The following is an 18,541-nucleotide window of genomic DNA, read 5'->3' as shown; positions in this document are numbered from 1 at the left end:
AGCACATTTTTAAAGTGGGTTGAGTCAGGAGGAGAGTGCCCTTTCTACTGTCTGCTTGCTTAGGGTTACCACATTTTCAGAGTAAAAAACTGGGACTTTTTTTTAGCTTCAGTTCATTCTCTGGTGCTGTTAAAATATCTACATTATAACACTGTCATTGGGTGTATTGTATGTTTGAAAGTATTCATTGGCAACCTCTAATAGAGCTGAGAGTGTATTTCTTACACGCTATCAGCCACAACATATAATTGTTTTCATTCTATTGTCATCTGACCAAAACATGTACAATGAAAGCCAGGTTAGAAAAAACAGATCAGCTATTATCATTTAAACACCATGATATGCATGTATACATGTAAGTAGAACAGCAAAGCAGGACAATTCAACACTTTTACTGTTTATGTCCGGGACAGAAATGAAGGCTGAAAACTGGGACAGTCACTGCTTTCCCGGGACTGGGTAATCCTGTCCTTGTTTAAACTCAAGACTAACAGCTGGTTACTTTTCCACCTGTGACAAGAATCCAGACTCCCAGACAAGTCTTCTCTCGGAGCGAAGACCAGCAAAGAGATATTATTATCTCAGCTGTTGCCTTTTTCACTCATCACTCTCACAAACGAATATTGTTAGCAAATGCGGGTTAGAATACCGCAAGAAACTCTCAATCTAATAGAAGACACACGCGCGTCAGAGCCATGCCTGATCGTTGCAGGACACAGCCTAACCTTCTACTGCACATACTAATGGCCTGTTCACATGTTTCACAGCGTCTTCATCTTCAGTTATAGAAGCAACACAAACTAAATGTGAAACTGTTTCTCAGTGACATCACTGTGATGAGGGCATTACCCGAAACCTTCTTCAGCTTTACTTTCTTAAGCCTGCGTAACACCTGGGGCCTTTTCTTTACTGGAAGTCAAAGTCAAGTATGTGTTGTTGGCGTCCTATTTGCATCTTCAGCTACAGGCATGTGAAAGCCTCGTATTTCTCTGAGACAAATATGCTATTGCTCACCCAGAGGGTGAACAAACAGGAAATACTGCTGAATGCTGCCAGCAGACTTCATAAACATGCCTGAAAACAAATGGTCCACAGCCTGAAATTTAGAGATGGCTCTGCTATTTGCTACGCACATGGGATCTTAACAGAGCTAAAAGATGTTATATCATACTGATGCTAGTGTAACCAGACCCTGCCTACTCGACACACTCACGTTGTGGATATGGCAGGTTTCAAGAGCAAACTAACTGGACTGCCAATATAACCTGATATCTGATCAAGTTGATTCCACAGAATACAACATTATGGAGTCGTGTTGAGAATACACAGGGATTATTTTTTTTATAGCCGTGCCCATATAAAAGTATACAGTATTATATATGACGACTCATAATTGGATACCGTACGTGGGGGCACTGTAATGAAGTGCTTAGATTTTAAATGCTTCCAAAGCAAATGCATAGTGAAATTGTCATGCGGCACAACGTTGGCATGGCAACAAATGGTTTAGCGTGACATGGTTAAAAAAAAACTGCTTTTCTTGTTCATTTGTACTTTCGCTTGCTCTTATTTTGCTAATTCAAAGGTGACGTCATGGCACAAGTTCAATTAACAACAAGAGCGACCGGCGTTACTGTACTATTATTAAACCAAACTACTTAGCAATAGCACCCACTAGTGGAACAGATGTCCACAAGACGATTCATGTACAGTCTATGTGTATTCACGTCTGTTTGGTTAAAGCACTTTAGATTCCAATGCTACCCTCCAATACTTAACAATAGCATAAAAATAAACAGCAATAGGGGTGGGGCGGGGGTTACCAAAAAGTAAGCTCACATGTAGCATTCACAGTACATATTCTGTATTGTTTAACTTCAAAGTAAAGGTGCGTTTTATAAAAATAAAAGCACGACCCTTAGACTACAATACCCACGGGACTCTGCTGCGACTGACGTAAAACGAGGGCGCCCAGCGACAGCGCGGCAGCCATGATAGTGTACCTGTTGTTAGATTCAATATTGATGAAAACGCATCGTTTGTTACTTATTTAATTTTCAAAGCTGATTTTGGAGTGGCCCTTACAAAACAGAAATGAGTGACGACATGGACTTAATTCCCGAAAGAGAAATGAAAGTAAGTTTGTATTTAAAAAATAACAATACAGTAAAATTATTATTAAATGCGCTGGGGTTTCCCTCGCGAAATAAACTTGTTTCCTATTAAAGCGACACGTTTTTCAAACACATTGGTGACTGTGACATGTTGCGAATATGAAGTCGCGTTTCAAACACAGTATCTTCTTAAAATTAATAGTTAAAAATATGTTTTGTTATTTTTGTAGACAGTCATAAGACGTTGCGCAGCTCCACCATGCACTGCTTCGATAAATGCAGTAAACGCGAGAAGCAGGTTAAAACATCGCAATGCTCTACAAATTGTAATGTAACCGACGTGCCGCTCCGTGTAATAATATTACCAGTTGCCTATGTTGTTGTCATTTAACTTGTAAATAAAAAGTGGTTGTTATTTGACTATGGCTATCTATGAAGTAAAAATGACCCATGACAGTTCTCTTTAAAGTTGCATAATCAAAACGACTTATTAACATAGCTGGAAAAAAAAAAACTGTCCAGGACACGACACCAGTACAGTAGATATTATTTTGTTTAAGTTTGATCTGGATTCACTTCCATTTCATGCAGTAATGCAATATTAATCATATACGATACTGACGTGCAGTGTTCTTGTTGTGTACACGTCCTGCGTGATAAAAACCTGGGTTTGGTTTTGTGTTTGTTTTAAAGGACTTTCAGTTTAAGCAGATGAAAAAAATCCGCATCTTCGAGTCTCCCCAAGAGTTGCCCAGAGAACGATGCAGTCTGCTGGCCGTTTCCAATAAGTATGGACTGACGTTTGCTGGCGGGACCAAAGAGCTGAAGGTTTTCGCAACTAAACAGATAATTGCAGCCAATCAGCCTGGAGGAAACCCCAACGAAATAGGTGCGTTAAACTGAATACATAGTAAAGACTTCATGAATTGAAATAATTCCCCCCATTGCACAGGTGCTTCAACCTGCACAGGTTTTACTGTGAGTTACTGTGTTCTGTGCCTGAACTTATCCTTGCACTAAAACCTGGAGTGAGTCAAACAGCCGTGCAATGGAAGCCTTATTACCATTCATGGACTAGGCAATATGATACTGCAGAGCTGCCTACTTTTCAAAAACGCTGATTTCTAACATGCGATTTCATATAATATATATAAAGGTATCTTTTTTATTTATTTTTTTGCAGAAGAGGGCTTAAAAGCATTATGTATTCCAATGAAGTATCCGTTGCACCATATAGCGCTCAGCTCAGATGATCTGACGCTGTCTGTCTGCACAATGTCCAGAGAATGTGGGGTCGTTATCATATTCTATGATGTCAGAACCTTCGTGAACAAGGTGGGTGGTCTTCTTTGTAGCCTAATTAAACTAAGGTGTATGGAATGGCTAAATCTGTTATAAACAAAGTAAATATTTACAGTCGTGTGATTTGGTGATTATTATTGTTGTTATTATTATTATTGTTGTACAAGTATGTTTTAACACATGAATCAGCTAGAATGAATGAATGAATGAATAATTCGTACAATTATGATACTAAACGGAATTGAAAACTGACTTATACACACATGGATAATAGCGGATTGCTACTTGGGGTTGTGTATCATTTTATTGAAATCTTAATCTCTGTTAGTGATTTGAGACGGGCTGGTGACCTGAATGTTTTAAGGAAGCTGCTGTTTCATTTTCAAACTTGTTGTACCTCTTTTTAGGACAAGCCACAGAAGCGTGCATTTGCATATCACAAGGCAGCAGCTGAAGAGGGTTGCTCAGTCTATGACCTGAAGTGGAACCCGACTCTCCCCTCCCTGTTAGCAATGTGTCTGTCTGATGGCAGTCTGCATGTACTGGAGGTGACTGATGCTGTGAAAGTGCAGGCACAGCTTCCTCCTTCAACAGGCATCACATCAGGTAGGTGTCAGACTTGCCAGCAAAGTTACCAGGAGGATGCAGGGCTGTTTGTAAAATCAGAGTACAAAGTACTGCAGTTTCTGCTTTTCTCTCTTTCTCTCTCTAGTTTGTTGGAGCCCTAAGGGGAAACAAGTGGCTGCTGGTAAACAGGATGCCACTGTCATCCAGTACTCCCCTGTAAGTCAGATATCATTTGCAAATTGTAAATATCTGAAGGCGCTATACATTAATGCAAAGTTACCAAGTGGCTTACGGATAGACCATCCTTATGAATCTCTGAAAAGTGGTACCTGCTTCTATAAACTCCTCTTGCGGTGTGCTGTGCATTACTGCTTTGTGAATAATATTTATCAAGCAGGGCAAGGTGATATCAATGCATGCTTTTCACGTACTGTGATACTGTCATGTAATCTGGTGTTCTGCTGACATCATTGTTTCCCCACACAGACTCTGCAAGAGAAGAAAGTTATCCCTTGCCCTAGTTTTTATAGCTCCGATAATCCAGTAAAAGGTAAGTACTGTACGTTTGGTGGTCTCATACTAATTAGAAACTTACTTCAAAATACATATCTAGGCATGTATAAAGCTCTGCCTTTTAATGCTGAACTTCCCACACTAAACAGACCGTTTTCCAGCTAAAATATCTAACTGGCATTAAAGTTTACTCAATAGTTAATACTTTTCTTCATTAAGGACGAGGGTTTTTGTTACTAAAGTTTTTCTCTCCTCCAGTGCTGGATGTGCTGTGGCTCAGTACCTACGTCTTCGCTGTGGCCTATGCAGCTGCTGATGGGGCTCTAGAAACGCCACCGGAGCTTGTGGTCGTGTCGCTGCCAGTGAGTAGCAGAGAAAATGTTACATTGGTGTGATTGCATCTCAGCCTGCTCCTCAGCTACACTGTCCACTAGAAACATTAGAAACCAAGACATCTGGGTTAATAGCAAGGATTTCAGATCTGTTCACCTAAGCATGTTAAACTTTGTAGTTGGGCTGTGGACTTTATATATACACACAGATATTGTTTTATTCATTTACAGAAGTTCAGATTTGTCAAGCACCACACGTTCTCTTTTTTTTCTGGTTCTGTGAATTAGTAAAATATTGCTGCCAGCATGTTTTTGAAGATTTTATCTTTTTATGTGTTTTTGAAGCTCAGTTAATGAAATAGTTGTGTTAATATTTGTCAAAGGTGAATTACTGGACTGACATTTATATACTTAAACTGTTATGTTTTCTTTTTTATTACTAGAAAAAAGATGAAAAGCGAGAGGAGCGGTTTCTGAACTTCAGTGATTTGTTTTTTGTCTCCTGCACTGAGAGACAGCACCATTACTTCCTGAGCCACGTAGAAGACTGGTCAGTTCCGTGGTGCTCAGCTTGCTTCTGTGCTGTATGATAACGCAGGATTGTATTGGGATCGTCTTCTCCTGAGCACTCCATTTCTATAAAGAAGCCCTGGATTGCTTTTAAGTCAATATTCAGTCCAAATGTTCATTCTAAGCATTTGTGTCACAGTTTGATAGTAAACGCTCTCATGTTGATTTTGTTTCTTCTGTTCTTGCAGGGAGATAGTTCTGGCAGCATCTGCGGGTTCCATTGAAGTCAGCATTATTGCTAAACAGGAGGACAAGGTGCAGTACAAAACCACTTAAATCATTCAAGCATCTTTAAATAGTATTAATATGTGTGTATAAATGTGTGTGTGTGTTTGTTATTATTGTAATACATATTTCATATATATTTCATATTAATTTGCGTTTAAATTCACATCAGACAAACTGGGAGCTGTGGTTGTTGGAAGACGCTAGTCGGGCAGAACTTCCTGTAACTCTGAGCAACGAGGATACCCTGCCAGTAGGTGTTGCTATAGACTACACCAGCCAGGTGGCAATACACATCAGTAAGTTCCTCAGATTATAAGTATAACAAGTTCTACACAATTTTGGTGGAATACCAAGCCGTTGTACTTTACCACAGGAATATGCCACAGTAGGTATGCAGTTTTAATATATTGATATCCTCATTATGAAACAAAAACACAGAAGTGACACCTAGCTGGCCTTTTTTAGTTTTGAACTCTCTTTGTTTGACGCTGTTTAGGTGATGAGAAGAGTCTGCCCGCAGCTCCGGTTCTCATGCTGCTCTCCACTGATGGAGTGCTGTGTCCGTTCTATCTGATCAATCAGAACCCTGGAGCCAAGCAGCTGATAACTCCCCCGGGGCCCCTCTCGATAGAGGGGGAGAGGCAGCCCAAAGCGGGTTAGTGTTTCACAGGGCAAACAGCACTTTAGTTCTTAAAGGTTTTGCATGTCATTGGCTAGAGACCGTAACGGTTTATACAGTAAGCAGGAAAAAGAAAATAACCCTCAGCTTTTTCACATACAGTGTATTAGTTTTATAATGAAAGTGAAATACACGCAAGTGCTTTATATTGACTAAGTGTTTTCATTTTAATGCAGGAGCTGCTTCATCACCTCCACCTGCTACCTCTGCTCCTTCTGCCTGTGCTGTTATCCCAGCAGTAGCTCCAGCTCTCAGACCTCCAGCCACTACCTTCTCCAGCCCTGCCACTGCTGCAGCCCAAACCATGGCCCCTGTTGCCTTCTCCTTCACCTCCAATCCTCCGTCTGGCTCTGCCTTCTCTCTGGGTCCTGCTACATCAAAACCTGCTGGTATGACGTCTTTCGGGGAAACATCCTCTTTCTCCTTTGCTCCTCCCAGCGCCAAGTCCATGCCGGTTGCGACGGCAGCCTCTAACTTTTCCTTCGGCTCTGCTTCTGTGAAACCCCCAGGAGAAAGCTCTGCTGCACCCCTTGGCATGACAACGCCCATTGCCAGCTTCAAGACCAACTCGGACCCATCAACTCCTCCGGTTAAACTGAACCTTGCTGACCGGTATGTATCTGAAACCGTATGTAGCGTTTGTTTGTTTGTCACTCGGACTCGAGTGCAACACAAATTCGACTCCTCCTCCTCCTCTTCCTCAGATTTTCAGCTGTGGAGACACCGGCCCCATCTGCTATCGGGAGTATGAGCCAGTTTGCTTTCACTTCTACACCAAAGCCGGCTTTTGCAGGACCTGTTGGCCAGTCCATGCCTCTATCTGTGTCTGTCCCTGTTTCTGCAGCCAAATCAAATAAGATGGCGGCATTGTCAGGTAGGAACGCAGGATCGGCTTTTTCTTTTCTGCATAACTTGCCAGTTTTTAAAGCTTTAGTAATAGCAAGCTTGTCTTTTAGCAATCTGTTAATTTTTTTTCTATTATTTTTATACCTGCTCAATCACATTGCTAAAATAATTTTGCCTATCCTCCTGAATTACAAGAACAAAAAGATGTGGAAAGTTTGGAAACATTTTGTAAATTCCTTACTCCTCGGCTACATTTTGAGAGCCCTCTATTTCATAGAAAGCCACTTTAAATAAACTAAAGTATGTTTTATTTTATTTATTAATTTTTTTAAGTTTCCCAAATCACAAGTAAAAGCAATAGGATTTTCTGTAATAAAAAGACTTTTTGCTGTGAAAAATACTTCCAACCTGCAGCCGATTTGATTCTGTTAGTGTGAAACTGCGTGCTTTACTGATTTGCTGGCTTGTTTTATTATTTGATGTGCTGTCTCCTTGTCTCCCAGCGTCCCCCCACCCTGCACAGAATATTGCTCAGTCAGCAGCCATGCACAAGCCTGCCACTGCAGCCCCAGCCACTGTGCAGGTGAGTGCCTCCTGAGACTGTAAGAGATGAGATGCACAGTTGTTTTATCTGTTATTGAACCACATGGTTTAAAAAAAAAAAAAGATAATACAAGCTTAGTGGTAACCGTATGATTCCCATATTGAAAATCTTAGGTAAACTGAAGGAATTTAACAACATTGTCGAGGCCACTGTGGTATTCACTAAATATTTTGATTCACGAAATAAATAAATGTTGAGGTATATTTATTTTTCTCCTTTCTCTTTCTGGCACAGTCCTCTTTGTCAGTCACAGCTTCAGATAAAGAGCTGCAGAAGAGAAAGGCTTCAGACCCGGTCATGACCGGAATATTTGAAGAGGTGAGTAAATTAAGAGACACGTTCTCAATCCAGGATTGGCCACTTTAACGAGTAAGGTTTATAAACTTGTAATATAAAACACTGTATATAGAGTGAATGTTATGGAAGATTTCATCTTGTGTAGTTTGGGCAAGAGGACTGCAAACTGCAAAAATAAGAGATACTCCACCCACAATGTATTAACTACTTATAAATCACAAAAATCAAAAACAGCTGTTAAAGTTTATATTTATTTTTGTTTTACTTAATTTTATATTTTTAAATGCCAGTGGATGCCATCCTTTTCTACTTCTAGTGTTTGAGATTTTTAAATGCTTGTGTGGGAATCTTGTGTCTTGATTACAGGTCGCTCATTTCCAGAAGGAGCTGGATGATTTGAAAACCCGGACTGCCAAGGCAAACTTCAGTGTGGGCACCCCAGAGCAGATGAAGGAACTGAGGCAGGAAGCAGAGGATCTTCACACCTTCATTCTGGAGATTAAAGAAACCACAGAGGTATATGCTTTTTATTTCATTGTCTATACCTTTCCAGCCCTGCTCAGCCCACCAGAACGAATTTTAAAAAAGATAAAAGAAAGAAAACAAGATGTTTTTACTTTGGGGGGGTGCAATGCAATAATACTGCAGCTCTACCTGAAAAAGTTGGGGTTTATAAAGTATTATGAATTGAAGTGATTAAAATCAGTGTTCATTGTACTGACATAAAACGCAAAAAGAGACCATTACAAGGGTGAGTCATTTACTAGGGTGGAACAATTTTTTTCAAAACGTAGGAATCCTTCTGCATTGAGGTCTAACTTGCTGTGGGTTTCCACATTATAACAAACGATGAACAGAGTCTGCGTATTGTTCTAGCCTCCCCAGTTCCAAGTCCGTTACTTCAAGTGTTATTGCCACCACGTCACGTTAGGAGCAATTAAACTTTCAGTAAAGGTTAAGAGTACTTTCCAGATAGCACTAAAGCAAAGTCTGACTTTTATGCTTGTTATGCAGTCTTTACATGGAGATATCAGCACATTAAAGACCACTCTGCTGGAGGGATTTGCTGGTGCAGAGGAGGCCATAGCTCAAAGTGAGAGGAATAAGGATCAGCAGTACAAGCAGCTCCTGTACAAGAAACCCCTGGACCCCAGGAGTGAAGCCCAGCTCAAAGTAAACCCGGACTGCTTTATGTTTTTATTCATTCGTGAGATACTGCTGTCTGGCTGCCTTATTCTAAAATGAGTTTGTCATCTTGTCCTGTTTTCCATATTTTAGGAAATTCGTCGGTTGTACCAATACGCCAAGTTTGCAGTGGAGGATGTTAACGATGTTCTTGATTTGGAGTGGGATAAACACCTGGAAACAAAGAAGCAAAGGTTAGTTTTGATTGTGAGGATTTTGAAGGAGCAGATTCAATTGAATCAAAAAAAAAAAAAAACTACAGCGCTCTTGACACTCAGTTACATTTCTTTTCTGGTGTGTCTTTCTGTGCCTGGAGGTTGGGATGGAATAGCACCACAAGCATGGCAATAGTGCATGTTTGTGATATTTTATGTATTGCGGTTTGAATAATGCTCTTGTTTGTTTCTACTCCTTTCAGACGTCTTGTTGTTCCCGAGCGAGAATCCTTGTTCAACACTCTGGCCAATAACCGTGATATCATCAGTCAGCAGAGACAGAAACTCGCCCAGATCGTGAACAACTTGCAGGAGCTCCGGCTCTACAACAAGACCTCGCAGTGGCGCGTGCCCAGCGAACCCTCCACACTGAGCAGTGACCAGGGGTAGGCTCATGGAGAGAGATCCACTGAGGGCGAACCAACGCAGCCTACAGCTGTGAACACAAGTTTTGCATCACCCAGTAGAGTTAACAAAATGTGCTTCATTATGTCGAATGAAACCTGCTGGATAATGCTACGTTAACATATTGAGTTGCATACAGCAGTTTTTTTCCATATACTTGGCGAAAAACTGACAAGGTGAAAAATGTGACATTTCGAAATCTAACTTTAAATACTGTACTACTATTATGGCTTACAATATAATGTTGTGGTTTTCTTTCATATAGTTAGGTATCATAAATACAGTTTTTTTTTTTTTTTTGGTTTTGTTTTTAATGATGTCTCACTTCTAAAATTCTAGCTGATGCCAAACTTTTAGCCATAGCTGTATTAAACTGATAGACACACATTTGCCAGTTAGGAAACCATACTGATGTGCTTCGATTTGTGCTTTATTTGCTCTGGTATGTCTTCCAGCTTTGATAACGAGCTGGAGAATCTACGTGCTACACTGCTGAAAGCAAGCCTGGAGACATCACCCAGAGCCCCCAGTAAATCCCCTGGTAAGTGCATTTCATATCATAGAAGTATTTTGAAAATGCCTGTCCAATAAGAAAATAAAGAGTTGAGGAAATCTATTTTAAATGCCCCAACGTATCCTAATTTTTGTATAGATATAATACGACAACAAAGATTAATATTTGTCTGCATATGTTGCTTTAACGGAGATGAGCAATTCTGTTGCAGCAAGTTCTGAAAACAATTTGAATAATTGTTCTAGCAGTAGTTAATGATTTTTATATTTGATTGCATTAACTGAAACTCTTCTTTTTTTTAAAAGCGGTATTTATATATTGCCGTTCAAGTTATTCATTTATATTTTTTTATTTGATTTTTTTTTTTTTTTTTTTTTAGCCAAGATGTCTCCAATAAAACAGTCCCAGCTGAGAAATTTCCTTTCCAAGAGACAGACCCCTCCTGTCCGCTCCACTGCGCCAGGTATTTGGAATGAAGAGTGCTGTATCAGTCAGATAAAACAACATTTAAAGATCACCAATGTTAAACTGAAATCGATTTTCTTCTTAAATACCTACTTCAACTTCAACTTCAAGCACATGTTATTTAGAAGATTAAGACATGGATTCAACAGCTTCGATCAACCTACGTCTTGCTGAGATAAGATAAAGCTGGATTTTATAAATTTCTTTTAAAGAATTTTACAGTTGCAGGGAATCTGCCTGGATTACATCAACCATCTAATTTTAAAGGGTATTCCCGTGGGCAACCAAGGATCGGTGGTTAATCCAATCCAGGGTGATTCCCTGTGCATTTCAGCTGCCCAGCGTTACTGTTCTGGGGTGCATGCTTGTTGAGCACCGTGCTTTGGAGACTGGTATTCATCTCCACCAACAGTAAAGCTCAAACTTTTGATAATACTAACAAAGACTGGTGTTCAGAATGGAGTTTGTGGCAGTGGAAACACAGCTTTAGTATATCTGTGTACCCCAGTGCTGGGAGGGTATTCTCTTATGCTGTTGATCATTGCTTTGACCTTTTTGGTTTTACAAAGTCTTTCTTCTTTTTTTTTTTTTCATAAGCAAACCTGTCCAGGTCTGCTTTTCTCTCCCCAAAGTACTTTGAAGACCTGGATGATGCCAGTTCCACCTCCTCTGTGTCTCAGGCTCTGGATCCAGAGGACTCGCAGTTCATGGAGCCCGAGGATATGATGCCTGTACCTAGACACCCTACCGTGGCTCGCACGCCCTCCATCCAGCCTGGCTTTGTAGCCCAGTCCAGCCCCTTGGGGAAAGTCCAACTTGGAATCAATCCTGTCCTGAGCCCAGGTAAAACACTGCAACACCAAATAATATAATGTATATCATTATAAAATGAATACCGTTTACATTATAGTGCCCTTCATGTTCAACTTTATAAAGCATAATGCTCAGCACAGGAGGCAAATGTTAGATCATTTTTAGCCTAGATGGCACAGCAGACTTAATCATTCGTCTTTCGCATCTCATAACCTGGCATGTTTTTAATTTATTAGAGTTTGAAATTTTTAATTGAGATGTACACATTGTGGCGCTGTAGCAACAAGACAGGAATTATATTATAGGAAACAGAACTGGATATTTATGCAAAGCTTATAACTGAAACTTAGCCAGTGATGTGCTCTTGGTGTTTTAGCATACACTTCAAAGTGTTTTAAGCTGTGGGTTTCGTCCTGTTAAAACTGATCTTCCTCCCTCAAGGGTGGCAATCCAGTGCAACCCTCTGTTAATGAGATCTGAATACAACACTGTATTCCCATAGCCGGCTGTGTGCTGCCATGACCAAGCCAGTTACAGGACTGATTGACCTGTCCTTGCACAAAATGGTTCTTAGTTTAACCAATTTATTAAACATTCATTGAACACTTAATCTTTTCGAGGTGCTTGTTTTATATGCAAACTGTTTTAATTTACTGGTTTAGTTTCTAATATTTTATGTTTTAAATATGTAAATATTCCAGTATCTTAAATCTTAGTAAAATGGGCAAATTACTTGCATCGTTGTTTTTGAAGTTTAAAAAACAAAATGATTGGTAGTTTACAGCTTGTAGGTCTTATTAGACAGGCCATTTAAGCAACGTTTGATTGTGTTCTGGACTGCAGACCATTGCCTTAATATTGAAGGCGACTTTGCCCTTCATAGGAGCAAATCAGGACGGTAAAAAGGTGGCCTTAATTAAGTGGTCGTTACATTGAGAAGTCCTGAAAGGGATGTTTTACATTATTTTATTATTTTTTTTAGTTCTGATGCAACCTAATAAAAAAAGTGGAGTGGGTGCAGACAGCACAGCGCTCGCTACCAAGACAGTGAAACACGGCGCCCCCCCTGCCAGTGAGAGGAGCCCAGCCGCCACAGTGACTGCCCAACAGGCTGCTGCCGCCGCGGCACTGAGGAGACACATGACCAATCAGACGCCAGGTAACCAAGCAGTGGAACACTGCGTGCATTCCATTGGAACTGGAATGGCAACAGCTTGTGTTGTTGAAGATCCATTGACTGGCCACTGTGGACTTCTCAGTGATGTGCAAGTCAGTGTAATGTAAAATGAATTGGCTTCTTCATTGTAAGTGCAGTGTTTTGGTTTTGCCACTGGGTGGAGTGAGTCATTCGTGTTTTAATAATGATGAAATCAACCCTGTTGACGGTCTCTGTAGGCTTGATTTCGAAAGTATTACAGGAGATGCAACTGTGGTCCAATTCTGCACAGCCACCTGTGAGATTCGGTTCATCTACAGATTGAATGACTTATTTACTTACAGTGTAAGACAGTGGATTTGAATTTAGGTAAAAGCTTTTTTGTGGTGGCTAGTGTGTTTATGGATTCTAATTAACAAACATTCTCCAAACAGCACAACCATTTCATTATATATTGAACTGTGTATGGTATGTGATTTTGTTGCATTTAAAAGAAAATAATAATTGTCTCCCAATTATTCTTTTAGTGGGGAATACCTCCCTTACAGAATCCACACTGAAGACTGTTCCACAAGTTGTGAATGTGCAGCAGCTGAAAGGTAAAGGTGCAGCGATGCCCGTATCGACAGTGCTCAGGTTAGTAATAGTTTCCTATCATACCGGGATATTCGGGCTTTCTTAGCAGGTCTTTCTCACTGAACCCTTAGGCGTTATATAAAACCTGGGAGACTGTTTTAATCGTGAATATTTAGAAAGCTGTATATTGGGTGGGTTGATGGTGTGCCAGGGGGTTGGGGTGACTGATCCCTAGTGCCAGGCTAGCATCTAATATACCAAGAAGGCAGGGTTTGCTGTATTTAAAATATTTTGTGTAGCGTTATGTCTACAGCTGTGGGTTGTAAGCAACAAATATTAGTACATACTGCATGTCTGCCACCTGAGGCAAAACAAGATATCCTCTGTTTCCCTGGTCTCCTGAAATTGTATTTTTGATTAAAAGCATCCGAGGCAGGCTGTAGCGTTTATCTTTGATTTCATTTTTGACCAGGGCTGCAGTAAGTTGTGTAGTGGTGGTATGCTGGTGTTGCAGAATGCATTGTAGATTGTTTTATTCTTAGACAGAATTGGGGCTTATTCTTAAGGTATGTCAACTGTTTTTTAGTTTTTTTTCTATTAGTGAATTCTCTCCCACAATAAAATATGTTTAAGCGTAAATAAAGCACTACTGTAACTGATGTTACAAAATCAAAAAGCTCTGTACAGAATAATCTTGCAGCATCGATTGGGGCTATCCATCTAAAGAGACAGGATGTGGGCTAGTCAGTTTTCACTATTTTTTTTAATTAGCCAGGGCTGGTTGTGATTGCCTTTACATCATGATGAAATAAACAATGACTTTGTAAGCTGCAAATCTTTTTTTTTTTTTTTTTTCTTTCTAACTGACCTGCCAGTTTGACCTTGCTTTTTTTACTTGAAGCACATGCTTCTGATCACTGAATTTGCTGAAAACGTTTCAGTTTTTTAAGATGTAAATCACCAACTGTAATCGCTGCAGATAATGACCCGAGAAAAATAATCGCAATAGCAATTTCCTGCGGCACGCACATTTTGCATTTTAATGACAGTTTTGAAAAATGTCAGTGGTATTTTTCATTAACCTGATGGGGGGGCAAGCTATTACTAGAAAAGCATTGTTTGGTCACGCAGAACATTATGTGTGAAAAAGATAATAAGGGAGATTGGAATTCTTCATCATTGATAATCACGCTATAACGAGGACGAGATAAAACTTGCAAGTCTCGACTGGTTTTAATTAAAAATTAGTGCAGCAAGTTCACTTCATTTGCATTCCTGAGTGTTTATGGCTTATGGTATTTTATTATTATTATTATTATTATTATTATTATTATTATTATTATTATTATTATTATTGTTTTTTTCAAAACTATGTAAAATAAGCTGTGAGGAATGAGATCTGATCCCCATATTGCTGCACAACTTGAGTTGAATGCACCTGCACACTTTGCTAATGAAATATTAATGCCAATCCTAAATTATTCATCTCCTGGTTTCAGAGAGTTAGGCTAACTGGACACCCGTTGTACTGGGAGTTAACCAATGCTGTATCTGGAGTATAATAAATGATTCAGTATTGGAGCTGAATGCACCACATCATTCCATCAAACATGCAAGTCAACAACCGACCAGTAAAGATGTGTGCATTTGATTGCACGCTTTACAGTTATGTTAGACCCTCATCACTTTTCCGTTATTCAGTTTTTGATATGCCGCTTGGTTCTTAAACATGTGGAAGAGGATACATCCAGTCATATAAACATTTAATTAAAAGAAAAGCTGTTTGATGGGACGATACTCCTCAGTGGTTAAGCATATTTTATTGGTTCATGCGTGGCAGGCTGGTTTTATGCAGATTCGAAACATGGGCTGGAGTCAGTTGCTATCCGTTTGCATTCATGTTTTCCTCTGTGAATGCCTGCTTTCTCTGCAGGCTTTAATGTGACGCCAGTACAGCCTTTTAAAGGTGTCTCAACCCGAGTGGTCAGTATTAGTCTATGGTAATAGTTTGAAGATTTGTGCATGTTCATTATGTAGATCGGGAAAGAGAGACAGGCATGATGTGTACATTTAAGGTTCACATAAAAATCTTCAGTTCCAGTACCTGGGGTTTTGCTGGCCGATATATTTTTATGCAATACGTTTTTCAAGACCGGATTAGAAGATTTTTCTTCAGACAATTCTCGATACAGCTGCAGATTCACATCTCCGGAGTTGTTCCATCCAATTTTGGATGCAACTGCACTTCCTCACAGCTCCTCAGCCCTGCGATCGTGCCAAGCAAGAACAGAAAATAGCTCGGTTAACGCTGTGTTGTGTTGTATGCCAATTTTAAAGCGTTAGTAATCTGTTTGTAAATTGATTGCCAGCTGGTTCATTTGCATTACAAAGCCAGCATAATTGCAGCATTGACTGCTCGCATTCAAGTGTGCAACTTGCCCTCTGCTGTGTGGTTTAACTTTTAGACCCCTATTTGTCAATGCATTTGGCTGGTTATAGGTATCGACTTTAAAAAAGGGAATGCTATTGAAATGAAGTAACTAAAACAGGAAGGGAACTTTACAGTTATGGCAGCAATGGGTGGAGGTCAAGGGATTAAAGAAGGTAGGCTTTTTGAACTAAACCAAGACTGTTTTGCTTTCTGTTCTTTTAGTTTTTCTGAGTGTATAGCTTGCAGTGTCTCATCCTGTATTTGCACTGATCTGCTGGGTAAACAGCTGCTTATTGATCTTGTTTGTGTAGGTAGGAAACGACGTGATGCTCATACAGATGCTGCTTCTGCTGCTGCTTCAGGGGTTGATGGGAGATTCAAATTGAGGGAAAGTTGGGGAAAAACCAGTTGACTTGATATACGATAGATTAGACAGCCTAACCACCCTTTGACAGCAGATTGTAAAAGTAAATGGTAAATGTTTCATGTTTTGGGATGTTAAGAGCAGGTTGAATTGTCAAAGCCGACTTGAATATTCCAACAAAGTCCCCAGTGTGTTTTACATTTCTATATTATAAATTGATCAATCTGCATTTTAATTACTGTTTAATTTTTTTACATCTGAAAAAAAAGAAAACGCAGTGTACGTACCAATACCGTAGACAGAAACCAAGTGAGAGAGTCCAGCTGACATGATTGCAGAGCTGATATAGTTACCAGAGAGGCCCAAGTTCAAGCCCCACATTTTTCTCCCTGTATTGAATCTCGTCAGCTAAAATTGACTGAACACAGAATCGCATTTTAAATATTTATTTGAAGTTTATCTGATCTTTTGACTGATGTTTTTTCATTCTTTCTTTTCCTGTTTTTATTAACATGCTCCTCTGTTTGCGCTGCTGTCTTATCTTCTATTTGCACTGTGTTCCCTCGAGGCAATAGCTAAATTAAACTGTGTTTGCAATAACCAGAGCTCGCAGAATTCGGTTCATGTGCTCGTTTTAATATGGTTTAGTTTGGCTCTGCTGCTTGTTTGCATGTGACTTCAACCTGGGGTACACGCCCCCCTGGGGGTACTTCTAAAGGTCATAGGGAGTACGCCTCAGAAATACACAAATAAAAATGAAAGTAAAAAAGGTGTTTATCAGAGTATTCTGCCTTTTATTGCAACTGTGGTACCATTCAGTCGAGTGAAAATTATAAAGAGGTACTTGAGCTGAAAGCTACAGACAGAAGGGGTAGAGTTTCAAACAAGGGTTGAAAAACCCTGATTTTGGAGTGAGGGTTCCTAAACTGGGGGGCCCATAAGATGCTTGGAGATTATTTTGAATGCAACATTTACTTTCTTGACTAGCTGTTTTGCCCATTCCAGGTTTGATTAGCCACAGTGTGTGGGTAACAAGCTCAGGTGTGTTAAACTCATAGCAGAACCAGGACTAGATCAACCTGCTATGCAGTGGGAGCCTTATCTCCATCCCTGCATACCCTGTAATGTATATCTCCTATGAGTGCGAAGATACTCTGTTAATAATGTGATCTTTATGGAACTGTTTTCTCTCTGTTTCACAGCTCCTCAGTGCCAGCCCCCGCTGCCCAGGCTATTCAACAGGTTTTGGCTACAGTGGCAACAAGCCAGGCTAAACAGGTAAATACCTCACAGCATATATGGTTGACTTCCTGAACTGTAATCACTAAAAAGATTAAGCATTAAGGCAAGATGGAGTGCATGCAGTGCTGGATACCATCACACCTCACAGCACAAGTGCATTTCCATGAATCAAAATTGTGTACTTGTTTGTTTTGTTTTCAGGCACATAATTCTCAGCTAAGTGCAGTGAAGGCCTCTGTGCCAGCTACAAGCAACACTGGCTTTGCATTTGGTAAGCTTCTCTACTACCAAGTCTCGTTTGTCCATAAAGAAAGCTCGATCAACATGTTGGGAGTAATGTAGTAATTTTCATCAGCTTGTTTGTTTGTAACGGACTGAGATTGTGCGTGCTGTCTTTGAAAACCGAGCTGTATATCACAGGGTTCTTATCCTGGTTAAAAGGTAGAACTATAAGTCAAGAAGGCAGTAGTTTCAGATATTTAATGTACTGAAGAAGGCACTAGCTGAAACATTTGTCTGTGTGACTTAGTTTCTTACAGTTTTATAAAAATATGTAAGAATAATGTTTAACCTGGGAAAGACGGTTATAGAACAGCCCCTTGCTGTTTCATTATCTAAACTTGGTTTATTTTAGGATTTCAGTTTTTTGATGATTTTAAATTGGTTCCCAGCAGGTGCCCCTGTTAAGGGTGAAACTTCCACCCCCGTCTCTGCTACTGCGACTTCTGGACTGTCCAGCAAAGCATTCTCCTTTACTTCAGCAGCGTAAGTATGAGACTTCACTTCAACTGGTTTTCAAAGATGAATGATCACGCCGTTGCCTACCGCTAGTTTAACTGCTTTTTGTATATGTTTTAAATAAAAAATTAGAGAACTGTATTTGTTTGTAAGTTAAAATGTTCTTGCTTTCAGCCAGCGAGATGTTAAATTCGTGTTGCGCTGTTACAGGGTTCTGTAAAATGTTTCATCTTTGAAGAGGATTGAGATGTTCTTCTTCTCCTTGTTTTGATTTTTTTCATCTATCTGTTGTTTGTTTCAAGGCCTGGAGGTGGACTTGGTTTTGGGGCTCTGAACACTTCCTCAGCTTCAGCTCTGCAAGCTGGCGCTCAAGGTAAGCAATTTC

At 39.9% G+C, this 18,541-nt stretch overlaps 1 protein-coding gene across 1 annotated transcript in view; it reads left to right on the top strand.

Annotated features, from left to right (window-relative positions):
- The first annotated feature begins 1,974 nt into the window (after positions 1 to 1,974).
- The window catches only part of nup214 (nucleoporin 214), a 30,713-nt gene continuing 14,146 nt past the window's right edge, over positions 1,975 to 18,541 (top strand). Inside the window, exons 1-29 of the mRNA XM_041242744.1 lie at positions 1,975 to 2,136; positions 2,808 to 3,003; positions 3,298 to 3,449; positions 3,824 to 4,022; positions 4,129 to 4,199; positions 4,470 to 4,533; positions 4,755 to 4,858; positions 5,272 to 5,378; positions 5,587 to 5,653; positions 5,796 to 5,922; positions 6,123 to 6,281; positions 6,482 to 6,694; positions 6,815 to 6,917; positions 7,010 to 7,179; positions 7,655 to 7,734; positions 7,990 to 8,073; positions 8,419 to 8,568; positions 9,067 to 9,225; positions 9,331 to 9,431; positions 9,656 to 9,838; positions 10,313 to 10,398; positions 10,751 to 10,834; positions 11,434 to 11,679; positions 12,632 to 12,808; positions 13,333 to 13,441; positions 17,379 to 17,454; positions 17,620 to 17,689; positions 18,090 to 18,183; positions 18,459 to 18,529. Coding sequence (XP_041098678.1) covers positions 2,095 to 2,136; positions 2,808 to 3,003; positions 3,298 to 3,449; positions 3,824 to 4,022; positions 4,129 to 4,199; positions 4,470 to 4,533; positions 4,755 to 4,858; positions 5,272 to 5,378; positions 5,587 to 5,653; positions 5,796 to 5,922; positions 6,123 to 6,281; positions 6,482 to 6,694; positions 6,815 to 6,917; positions 7,010 to 7,179; positions 7,655 to 7,734; positions 7,990 to 8,073; positions 8,419 to 8,568; positions 9,067 to 9,225; positions 9,331 to 9,431; positions 9,656 to 9,838; positions 10,313 to 10,398; positions 10,751 to 10,834; positions 11,434 to 11,679; positions 12,632 to 12,808; positions 13,333 to 13,441; positions 17,379 to 17,454; positions 17,620 to 17,689; positions 18,090 to 18,183; positions 18,459 to 18,529 — 3,544 coding nt within the window. The 5' untranslated portion in view covers positions 1,975 to 2,094. The remainder of the gene's footprint in view (positions 2,137 to 2,807; positions 3,004 to 3,297; positions 3,450 to 3,823; positions 4,023 to 4,128; positions 4,200 to 4,469; positions 4,534 to 4,754; positions 4,859 to 5,271; positions 5,379 to 5,586; positions 5,654 to 5,795; positions 5,923 to 6,122; positions 6,282 to 6,481; positions 6,695 to 6,814; positions 6,918 to 7,009; positions 7,180 to 7,654; positions 7,735 to 7,989; positions 8,074 to 8,418; positions 8,569 to 9,066; positions 9,226 to 9,330; positions 9,432 to 9,655; positions 9,839 to 10,312; positions 10,399 to 10,750; positions 10,835 to 11,433; positions 11,680 to 12,631; positions 12,809 to 13,332; positions 13,442 to 17,378; positions 17,455 to 17,619; positions 17,690 to 18,089; positions 18,184 to 18,458; positions 18,530 to 18,541) is intronic.

The sequence above is a fragment of the Polyodon spathula genome, unplaced genomic scaffold (assembly GCF_017654505.1).
Source record: "Polyodon spathula isolate WHYD16114869_AA unplaced genomic scaffold, ASM1765450v1 scaffolds_1422, whole genome shotgun sequence".
NCBI classification, from domain to species: domain Eukaryota; kingdom Metazoa; phylum Chordata; class Actinopteri; order Acipenseriformes; family Polyodontidae; genus Polyodon; species Polyodon spathula.
The sequence above is the reverse complement of the archived record's forward strand: the minus strand, read 5'-3'. Positions and strand labels throughout refer to the sequence as shown.